The sequence below is a fragment of the Amblyraja radiata genome, chromosome 19 (genome assembly GCF_010909765.2).
Source record: "Amblyraja radiata isolate CabotCenter1 chromosome 19, sAmbRad1.1.pri, whole genome shotgun sequence".
Taxonomy (NCBI): domain Eukaryota; kingdom Metazoa; phylum Chordata; class Chondrichthyes; order Rajiformes; family Rajidae; genus Amblyraja; species Amblyraja radiata.
In genome coordinates this window covers 13912789-13924413 of record NC_045974.1, presented here as the reverse complement: position 1 = coordinate 13924413, position 11625 = coordinate 13912789, and the positions used below count along the sequence as shown (strand labels likewise).

Genomic DNA, 11625 nt, shown 5'->3' with positions numbered 1-11625 from the left:
ATAGATAATTGCCTTTATAAGAGGGACACCCATATTCCAAACGATATCAGTACTTGGTGAGACATGTTCGGAGGAAGATTGAATGGCTGGGTTAAGAATCGAGTTCCGTTTGCTGTCCATGCTTTGGGTACTGGCTGAAGGGGTGACTCCCTGTGGTGAGGAGACAATGTGTTTCTCATTTGTTGTATCTTAACCCCAGATATTGAGGACGTGTGAAGCAAGACAGGGCAAGTAGCATCCTTATCTCTGCGTTAGGATTCAAGACCATCTTGACAGAGGGTGGTGAATCCTTGGAATTCTCTACCTTGGAGAGTTATGGAGGCTCAGCTGTAGATTTCATTCAAAATTGAGACGGATAAGATTTTTAAATAGTAAAGGCACATAAGGAGATGGGGATAGTGCAGGAAATTAGTGTTGTCATGAAAGATCAGCTGTGATCTTATTGAACAGTGGAGCCGGCTTGACGGGGTGAATGGTCTATGCCTGTTTGGGTTCCTTAGGTGTTTATGTTCTGATTCTGATGCATAAATTAAAAGGATGAAGGAATTCTATTAGCGTGGAATAAAAACTGGCAATCACAGAGAAAGCAGAGTTGGAGTGAATGGATCCTTTACAGGCTGAATGGATGTAATGAACGAAGTATCCCAGCGATCGGTTCTTCACCCTCAACTGTTTACAATTTACATTAATGACCTGGAGGAGGGAACTAAATGTCAATTTTCCATGTTTGCCGATGATTCGAAAATGGATGGGAAAGCTTATTGTGATGAGGCCATTGTGATTCTGCAATGCAATGTAGATGGATGGAGCAGGTTGGGCTGAAACCTGGTAAATTAAATTCAATGTGGGAAATTGTGAGGTGCTGCACTCTGGTAAGAGGTGGATTATTATCTAAATGAAGAGAGCCTACAAATGAGGTGTTCCAGGGCATGCATCGCAATAGGTTGGCTGGCATTTGTTGAAGGCAAACCGTACGTTGTCCTTTATTGCAAAGGGGTTGTGGTTTAAAAATAGTTGGTACGAATACCGAGAGAAAAACCATTTAGCATGCTATCCAGGTAAACCATTCATTTACGAATACGTTTAAACCACGTAGAATCAGGTGGCGCAGAGGTAGCGTTACTGCCTTACAGCGCCAGAGACCCAGGTTCGATCCTGATCACGGGTGCTGTCTGTACGGAGTCTGTACGTTCTCCCTGTGACCACACGGGTTTTCTCCGGGTGCTCCGGTTTCCTCCCACGTTCCAAAGATGTACAGATTTCTAGGATAAATGCCTTCTGTTAATTGTCTCTGGTGTGTAGGATAGATCTAGAGTACGGGTGATCATTGGTCAGCGCGGACTCGGTGGTCCGTAGGGCCTGTTTCCACTGTATCACAAAATTAAACTAAACTACACTAAACTAAATATAATGTTACAGCTACAGAGAAAATGCAGTGTCAAATGAAAAGTGTAAGAGCTGCATGAAGTAGATTGCAGGATCGTGAATCCATCCATTGCTTACAACAGGCCTGTTAAAGAAGCTGACAACACCTCGGAAAAAGGTGTCCTTGAATTTGGTGGTAGGCGCAATCATTGTTTAATAGTCACATAACAAATCAGTTTGCATCTGAATATAAAGATAGATAGTCTCAGTGAATACAACACCAGTAAATTTATGTCCAAATAATGTTTTGAAGGCATTGGCGTCAATCATGCAAAAAATCAAGGTACCTTGTGTAGTCAGCAAGTGAGGTTAATTTACAGATTAGGCCAGATTCAGAATTCTGATGGAATGTCACTGAACTGAAACATTAACTCTGTTTCTCTTTCCATGGATACCTCCTGATCTGCTGGGTATTTCCGGCACCTTATCTGATTTCTAACATTCACAATACATTGTTTTTATATTGCATGTAAAATGATTTTAAAAAATTGAGATTCATGTAAGATTAGTGTAAACAGGTGGTTGATATTGGTATTGGTTTATTATTGCCGTGTGTAATGAGATACAAGGAAAAGTTTTGTTTGTGCGCTGTGCAGTCATATCAAACTAGACATGAATACAATCAAGCCATACAAAGTCCAAACAAGCTATACATATGTACACCAGGTGGTGAAAGAGAAAAATACCTGAGGGCAGAAAATCATGTTATAACGTTACAGAGTAAGTGCAAGCAGATTTTTTTTTAAGTGCAAGGTCTACAATGAGGTAGGTTGGGAGATAGGGACTGCACCCCAGCTAGTGTGAGAATCATTCAGTAGTTGCTAACAATGGGGAAAAGTTGTTCTTGAATCTGATGGTACATGATTTCAATCTTTTGCATCTTCAGCCCTTCTGCGCTGTATTTCTCTGTAATACATACCGCACATTAACTGCGGTACAATCTCAACCGCTCTTGTTTATTTTAAGCCTTTTAATCCTCTGTCTTCCTCACTTTTCACAATATCGAGCGATGTTCTGCTCTTGCCCTCTGGCTGATGTTTGCTGCCAAAGCCCTGTCACCTTGCACAAGAGGCTGAGCGAGTGAATGTTATGAGAGAGATGAATGAATGAATACTTTATTGTCACATGTGACAAGTCACAGTGAAATTCTTTGTTTTGCCACCCAAGGAATGCAAATAGTCGCCACATAAAGGGTACCGACAAAGTTACAATGTGTCCCATGCTGGGTCCTCCTTTGTCCACCCCTCTCCCCCTCACAGCGGTCGCCCCACGCCGGATCCTTTGTTCCTGGCAGCGTGTCCTCCAGCTTTCACGTGGCCCATCCTCGACCGCCGACGGCCTCAACGACCGCTGACCCCTACCGATCAAAGTGACAGTTGACCACTTGTTGCTATAAATTCTAAAAATGCCATCAACAGGAAATATTGCAGATACATTTACGACAAATTGACAGTCACAGTGGGATTATTTTCTTGCATACCCAAGGTATGCGAATAGCCACCCATAAAGGGCGCTTACAAAGTTACAAATTTCTCCCCCCGTGGCGTCAGTTGCCCCTTTGTTCTTCCCCCCCGCCCCCCTCATGGCGGTCTCCCCCCACACCGGGTCTCTGTTGTTCTTCCCCCTCCCACACGGCAGTCTCCCCACGCCGGGAGAAAGAAATTAGTTTATGCTTTTAGCAAGATATTAGTCGAGGTGGGAGTGATCTGTAAGTACTGGAACTGAATGACTTGGGCTGTTAAATGCTACGTAAAAGGCTTTTCTCCCCGTTGACTTGGCTGTAGGCAGAATATATGCTACAGGATGACAGGGAATATATCCAGACTGTTATCAAATCCAACAGCTGGACACTACCGAGGGAGAGGTCCCATTACTCTAAACTTCATGGTTATTTTGCTGTCAAAAACGCTCTGTTTTCTGGCCTGTTTTCAGATCTATAGCTTGTAGTTCACAGGTGATCGCTTTAGATAGATCCATGGGACTGGTTACATCTATTACACAATTGTAACAAGGGGTTGTGACAGGTTTGATGTAGAGATGATGTTTTGCCTTAAGGGAGAATCTAGAACAAGGGTGATTGTTTAATAATATGCGATCTCCTGTTTCAGGCAGAGGGATAAGATGAAATGTTTCTCTCTCAAGTGTTTTATGCATCTGCAGAACTCTTCCTAAAAGGGTGACGAAAGCAGAGTCTTTGACTACTTCCGAGGCACATCTTTGTTTAGCCGAGAGCGACTGGCTGTTGAGGATGGAGAGGAACGAGGAATTAGGCAAGAGCCATTCGTTATAAATGGTGGAGCAAGTTTGAGGGACTGAATTACCTCTTCCTGCTCTTAACTCATTTGTTTGTATGTGTAGGAAGGAACTGCAGATGCTGGTTTACACCGAAGATAGACACAAAAGGCTGGAGTAACTCAATGGATCAGTCAGCATCTCTACAGAAAAGAAATAGGTAACATTTTGGGCTGAGATCCTTCTTCAGATTGAGAGTCAGGAGAGAGGGAAACTGGAGGTATGAAAAGGTGCAGAACAGATCAGAGCCGACACTGATGACCAAAGAGCCCACAATGTTCCATTGTTGGCTGTTGGGGTGATAACGAGGGGCTGCGAACAGTAAGACCAGCAGGACGTCCAGGGTGGGGGAGGGATGGAGACAGAAGGAATACAAGGGTTACCTGAAATTAGAGAAATCGATATTCAGCAATGCAATTCCCATCATTTTGTGTCTATCAGATTTTTTTTTAGTACATATAAGGCATTGGCAATTGTCCTTGATACACTGAGTTAATATCGCAAAAACAGAAAACGGTGGAAAAACTCAGCAAGTCAGGCAGCACCTGTGGAAAGAGAAAAAAATAGCATTTCCAGTCAGGGATGATTTCAGCATGTGCAGTTTTTTTTGTTGATATTCACATTCTTAATGTCATTGTGATGAGAAGGAGACATCTTGAATGTTACAGCAGCACACCCAGATTTCACACAGTCCTGAATGTTGGATAACTTAGGAAAGGGCAATTGGTCAAAGATTAACCGGTGATTTCAAATCTGGTAACTATTTGTGGTCATTTGCTGCATAACATCCAAGTCTCTTGCAACTTAAATATTAGCGTGGATGGTCCAGCTAAGTTTGCGGTGAAATAGTTTGTCACCTGAGTCGAAGGTTTTGATCGGAGTCCATGTGCCTGTGTTGCTGTTGCGAGCAAGAACTTCATTGTACCTGTGCCACACTGTACTTGTGCATAAACCTGGCTGGACTTAACCTGAACAAGCTAAGGGAGATATTAAACCGGGGGTCCAGAGCTTCATCAACGGAGGAATATAGGGAAAAGAGTAGTTGGAAGAAGAATTTCAGAGTTTAAGGTGTAGGAAGGAACTGAAGATATTTGTTTATATCGAAGATAGATACAAAGTGCTGGAGTAACTCTGCAGGTCAGGCAGCATCTCTGGAGAAGAAGGGTGACGTTTTGGGTCAGTACCCTACTTCTGACCATCAGAGTTTTAGGTTTGGTTATCTGAAAGCTTAGATGCAATGAAATAAGTGGGCATGGACAAGAGATATTAGCTTTTGAAGGTTGCAGAATGAGGATGAGAATTTTGAAATCAGATTAGCCCAAGAGTCATTGTGAACAGTCAGCACAGATGAGTGAACATTCAGCCCCACTACTAATCCACCCCTCTTCATCACACTCCCCTTCCCTCCTCAGGCTTTACATTTCACTGCTTTGTGAAACCTCTTCTCTTCTTATCAACACCTTGTCTCCTTTAGACCCCATTTGTCTTCTTTTCATCTCTAGCCTTCCTCCACCCATCTGCTAATCAAATCCCCCCCTCACCAATATCCAACAATCATTTGCCAGATTTTGACCCACCCTGGCCTCTTATGCAGCTTTCTCGCCCATTACAATAGACAATAGACAACAGGTGCAGGAGCAGGCCATTCTGCTCTTCGAGCCAGCACTGCCATTCACTGTGATCATGGCTGATCATCCACAATCAGTACCCGTTCCTGCCTTCCCCCCCCCCCATATTCCTTGACCCCGCTATCTTTAAGAGCTCCATCTAACTCTCTCTTGAAAGCATCCAGAGAATTTACCTCCACTGTCATCCACAATCAGTCCAAAGAAGGATTCCAATGTGAAATGTTGCCTATCCTTCAAAGATGCTGCCTGCTCCGTTGAGTTACTCCTGCACTTTGTGTAATACGGGTGAACAAATTATCATAGGTCATGTCTTCTTTTAACACGCAAACCCATCAGCGAAAAACTATTTTGAAGCACGTTTTCCCCAGTATGTCACTGGATATACTTTTCAATAGGACATTGCTCCCAACTTGGTCCGCCTAAGCTTTGCAATGAAGTTTCTTGCCAATTCCAACATTTACACCAAGCAAGCCGACTCTACATCTCCAGCCTGAAACAACATGGTCTGCTGATGACTTTTCCAGTAGCTCAGACACAGATGGATTTCCAATGGCTCTTCATGTATATCACTGTATGCCATGCCACCAATTGATCCCATGTTTTAGGAAAATTGAGAGTTGCAATACTTGATCAGATTCATTGTGTTCCTTTTACCATAGCAAAGGAAGGATGGTTGGTCATGACTTAGGTCAGCTTAGGTCAACTGTTTGATGAGAATAAGCTGGATCTTACTGTATTTGTATCCCATGCTAACCCGAATAGGGCCAAAAGCACATAAATACAATGGATTTGATCATCAAACTGTTCTGGAGTGCCACTGGAGATTGCTTGCAAGCCTTCCTGAAGGAAACAGACAGATTTCATTTGTACCTTAACTCTGCAGCCAGAGATCTGTAGTTATTGCCAATGAGCTGTTTCTAAACTGGTATCAGAATGTGGGCAAATAAGCATCGAAGACCTCTCTTCCCAGTTCAGTTACGTTTTGTATATTGTCACGTGTATCAAGGTACCATGAAACTGTTTTTGTTGTGTGTTAACCAGCCAGGAGATAGAAAGTTGTTGCATGGGTAGCAGGTGGAAGTGGACAGTCTCAGACTTTTGTATAGACTGATGTTGGGTGTTTGTGTGATGGGAGGTTTGAGACCAGCGCCGGGGATTAGATGCCCTGGTAGAAACCAAAGCACATTTGAAAATGTTCTCACCACATGGGTTAACACTGCCGCACCATTAGAGATCCTGTTCCTTTATAATAGCTGGACGCTGTATAAATTTGAGCACAATGTGAGAAGAGTTGAGAGGTCAGCATATCTCTGTCTGCACCTAAAAATTGCAAAGAGCCGCAGTAATTCAGCGGGTCTGGCGGCATTTCTGGAGAACATAGATTGGCGATGTTTCAAGTCTTATCCATTATCTCCAAATATACTACCTGGCCCACTGAATTACTCCAGTACTTATTTTACTAATTTTCCAACATCTACAGTTCCTAGTGTATGCCTATACCTACAGTATAGAAACATAGAAATTAGGTGCAGGAGTAGGCCATTCGGCCCTTCGAGCCTGCACCGCCATTCAATATGATCATGGCTGATCATCCAACTCAGTATCCCGTACCTGCCTTCTCTCCATACCCTCTGATCCCCTTAGCCACAAGGGCCACATCTAACTCCCTCTTAAATATAGTCAATGAACTGGCCTCGACTACCCTCTGTGGCAGAGAGTTCCAGAGATTCACCACTCTCTGTGTGAAAAAAGTTCTTCTCATCTCGGTTTTAAAGGATTTCCCCCTTATCCTTAAGCTGTGACCCCTTGTCCTGGACTTCCCCAACATCGGGAGCAATCTTCCTGCATCTAGCCTGTCCAACCCCTTAAGAATTTTATAAGTTTCTATAAGATCCCCTCTCAATCTCCTAAATTCTAGAGAGTATAAACCAAGTCTATCCAGTCTTTCTTCATAAGACAGTCCTGACATCCCAGGAAACAGTCTGGTGAACCTTCTCTGCACTCCCTCTATGGCAATAATGTCCTTCCTCAGATTTGGAGACCAAAACTGTACGCAATACTCCAGGTGTGGTCTCACCAAGACCCTGTACAACTGCAGTAGAACCTCCCTGCTCCTATACTCAAATCCTTTTGCTATGAAAGCTAACATACCATTCGCTTTCTTCACTGCCTGCTGCACCTGCATGCCCACTTTCAATGACTGGTGTACCATGACACCCAGGTCTCGCTGCATCTCCCCTTTTCCTAGTCGGCCACCATTTAGATGATGCCTGCATCTATATTAACTGCTGACGAGTCTTTACTTGAAAGGACAATGGGGAGGAGGGGGGGAGGGGGAGAGAAAGTATAGTGAAGACCCTCTGGAAGTGCTCTCACATCTTCCCTTCCATCCTGTTGAGTTGTTTTCTATCTACAATGTCTACTGCTTTTGTTTGTGAAGAGCAGTTCAAACCCAGTTGGCGGAGAACAAACCAGGAATCAAGTACAGCAGCTTCTGGCTTGAATGGCTTCAACATTGGGCGGTACCTTTATCCCCAGGGATCTGCTGGAACAGTTTCACCGAAATAACATCCTTGAAACTCACCCCAGCCACTTAAACGTTGATGGTTTCAGGTGCAAGTATTTGGCAAGTCATTCTATATCACTAACAAGAATCTAGCATGTTTGCATTCCCGATATATGGGTGATGCTTGCACAGCAAGCTTTTATTGTCAATCACTGATTGTCCTTTATTTTTAAACAGTAGAGAGTCTATTTCATAAACCACACCAAGAAAGCAAATTCAGAAATGGCAGCAGTCAGTGTGGCGCTAGACTTGAATCTTCTAGTGTTAACAAAACTGGAAAACGTTTGAAACATTTAGACAGGTACATGGATAGGACAGGTATTAGAGGAATATGGGCCAAATACAGGCAGGTGGGACCAGTGTGGATGGGACATGTTGACCGGTGTGGGCAAGTTGGGTCAAACAGCTTGTCTCCATGACAGTATTACTCAAGCCAACATATTTTAGGGTCATGCACTACCCACATGAGAATGGAAATGGAATACAGGCAGTGGAGGAGGTGGAGATGTGACTAGCGACCTCCTAGCAGGATGCATAGAAAGGCTGAGCCGTCAACACCATACCAGCTCGGGGTCTACAGAGTCTACATTCAGCCCATCACGTCCATACCGACTCCACACAGAGTGACCCCATCAGTCCCACATGTTTTCCACATAAGTACACCAGGGTTAAGATATAGCAGCAAACTAACATCTTCAGGTTTAAGGAATGTAAAGAAAACCGGAGCATCTGAAGCCTGAAGAAGGGTCTCGACCCGAAACGTCACCCACACCTTCTCTCCAGCGATGTTGCCTGTCCTGCTAAGTTATTCCAGCATTTTGTGTCTATTTTCAGTGTAAACCAGCATCTGCGGTTCCTTCTTACACATCCCAGCCTCTATACTGAATACTCTGACCCGATGAAGGTCAATGTGCTGAAAGCCTTCTTGACCACCCTATCTAACCGCGACGCCATTTTCAAGGAACTGTGCACCTGGAACTGCGTCTTTGATCAATGTTTGTTTAATCCCCCTGAAGAACCATAGTGGCTTCAGCTGACACCAGCCAACAACTCCAACAATGCACACCATTCCCCTCCAGTCAACACTAACCTAAGGCCCCTTAATTGAACATCAGGTTCATTTTACTGAGAAGCAAAATCATTATTCCTGGTACCTGATGATTGACCCAAAAAAATGCCATGATGTTAATTTGTCTCATAATTATATCAGTCCCTATTGACTACCCTGAAATGGCTTATAAAGCCTAGATTCATATTAGCCTGGGATTATAAGACCTGCTGTGATACATATCAGTCTCCATCAGGGTTAACTCCCTCATGGTAAAGCGTTCCTTCCATTAAGCATCATTGCACATTTCAATCAACTGTTATAATTAAAGAGGTCTGGAATCAATTGGTCTCTATAGATGTGGAGCCAGGAATAATTCCAACAGTAATAAGAGCTTACTGACAGCTCTCTGTCAGAGTTAATACCCTTGGTGATGCGTGATGTGGCACGGGTTGATCTCGATTGATTCAAAGATGCAGCCTCGGAATTAGAAGGATCGGGGATATGTACGAAATGGGAAACCTATTATCATTCCAACAACTACAATTAAAATTTAAATTGAAAAACAACCAATATTTTAAATATCTTCAGATTTGCGATTTCGTGAAAAAATATATACAAGGATATCAAAAAAGTAACTCCTGACTTATTGGAAGAAGCAATGAATATTGAAGCTGACTCACAAAAATTAATATCATATTTATATAATAGTATTCTAAATATAGACCTACCATCGACAGAGGTACTTAGAGAAGAGTGGGAACGGGAACTAATGATAAAAATTACGAAGGTTAAATGGGAAAAATACCTGATATATATTCATAAATGTTCAATTAATGTAAGACATAATCTAATTCAATTTAAAATTGTACATAGATTATATTATTCAAAAACAAGATTGAACAAATTTTATCCAAATATATCCACCACTTGTGATAAATGTCTAGCCCAAAAGGCAACTATAACACACTCCTTAGTTTCCTGCATAAAACTTTATAGATTTTGGAATTATATTTTTGAAATATTTACAAAATTATTCAAGACAAGAATGGAACCTAATACTGAAATGATTATATTTGGCGTAATGGAAGATGGGAATAAATTGAACACATCTCAAAATCTATTCCTTAACTATGGTTTAATAATAGCAAAAAAATTAATTCTTAAATTTTGGAAGGGTACATCAATACCAACGCTTAAAATGTGGATTGCAAGTATGTTGGACACCGCTCATCTTGAGGAAATGCGATTCCTCCTAATGGATAAATCAGACCAATTCATAACGAGTTGGTCTCCATTTGTCGTTTTTTTGGAATCATATGGTGCAACACAATTGTAAAAAATAACTGTTTCAGGACTGGACGAGGGTTGGTCAAGATTATAAATAATGATCTCCTTTACTTTTTTATTTTATTTTCTTTTCTCTATTTTCTCTCTCAACTTTCTTCATTTACTCGTTTTCTTTTTTCACACACTATATATTTCACATCTTTCTATCCTTTACTATCTAACTTCTTTTTCTTATTCTAATCTTTTTTCAGTGTAACAAAAAAAAAAAAAGAAGTTGTACATAAAATGTATTATGAAAATATATATTAGGCACTTTGGTGCCATATGACTGTACTTACTTCTAATAAAATAAAATCTTAAAAAAAAAAAAAAAGATGCAGCATGAAAACAGGTCCTTTGGCCCACCAAGTCCATGCAGCCCATCGATCACCTGCCATCACAAGTCCCGCGTTATCGCATCTTTGCATCCACTCTCTACACGCCAGATGCAATTTACAGAAGCCAATGAAACTGCAAACTCGCATGTCATTTTGTGAAAGATAGACACAAAAAGCTAGAGTAACTCAGCGGGACAGGCAGCATCTCTGGAGAGAAGGAATGGGTGAGAGCTTCAACATGAAGCAAAAATTTGGGAAGGGAGGGTTTCTGGACAGATGTTCTTCCTCCCTTTCACAAGTGTCTTACACCCAGACAGTGAAGCTCCAGTTGACCAGGAATGAATCTTCACCCATTCCTCTTCAGGCACTAACCTGTGCAGTTACCAACCAGGCACACACAGAAGTAGTTCCCCACTGTATTCAAACATTGCTCTTGTGGTTTGCATGGAGAACTTCTACATTAATTGACGTCGAAGAATAGAAGGGGAATAGAGATATGAAAACAAAATTTTCCTCTGTCCCAATAAATAATCTGTCAATCAGGCTGCTATGTCCTGCATGGTATGGAGTTTTCTTGAGTATTGTCGCAGCTGCACTCATCCAGGCAAGTGGAGGATATTGAAGGGTCTCGACCCAAAATGTCACTTCCTTCCCTCCAGAGATGCTGCCTGTCCCGCTGAGTTACTCCAGCTTTTTTGTGTCCACCTTGAATAAACCAGCTTCTGCAGTTCCTTCCCACACATGTCTTTTTGGGATGTGGGATGAAACCAAAGAACCAGGAGGAAACCTACATGGTGACAAGATGAACGTGCAAACTTCACAGGGAAAGCACCTAAAGTCAGGATCGAACCCAGGTTTTGCAAGCTTTGAGGCAACAGCTCTACCAGTCGGCCTTGACAATCTGTAACCATCCTCAGGGCTGATTCGTCAGTGCAAGCATCTTCAATTCCTTCATCAGTTATCTTCCTTCCATCATAATATCAGGAATGGAGATGTTCG

General features: G+C 42.3%; 1 protein-coding gene across 1 annotated transcript in view; it reads left to right on the top strand.

The window, feature by feature from the left end:
- The first annotated feature begins 29 nt into the window (after window positions 1–29).
- LOC116983849 (fibrillin-1-like) overlaps window positions 30–11625 on the top strand; it is a 149068-nt gene continuing 137472 nt past the window's right edge. Inside the window, exon 1 of the mRNA XM_033037726.1 lies at window positions 30–155. Within this exon, the coding sequence (XP_032893617.1) occupies window positions 83–155 (73 nt within the window). The 5' untranslated portion in view covers window positions 30–82. The remainder of the gene's footprint in view (window positions 156–11625) is intronic.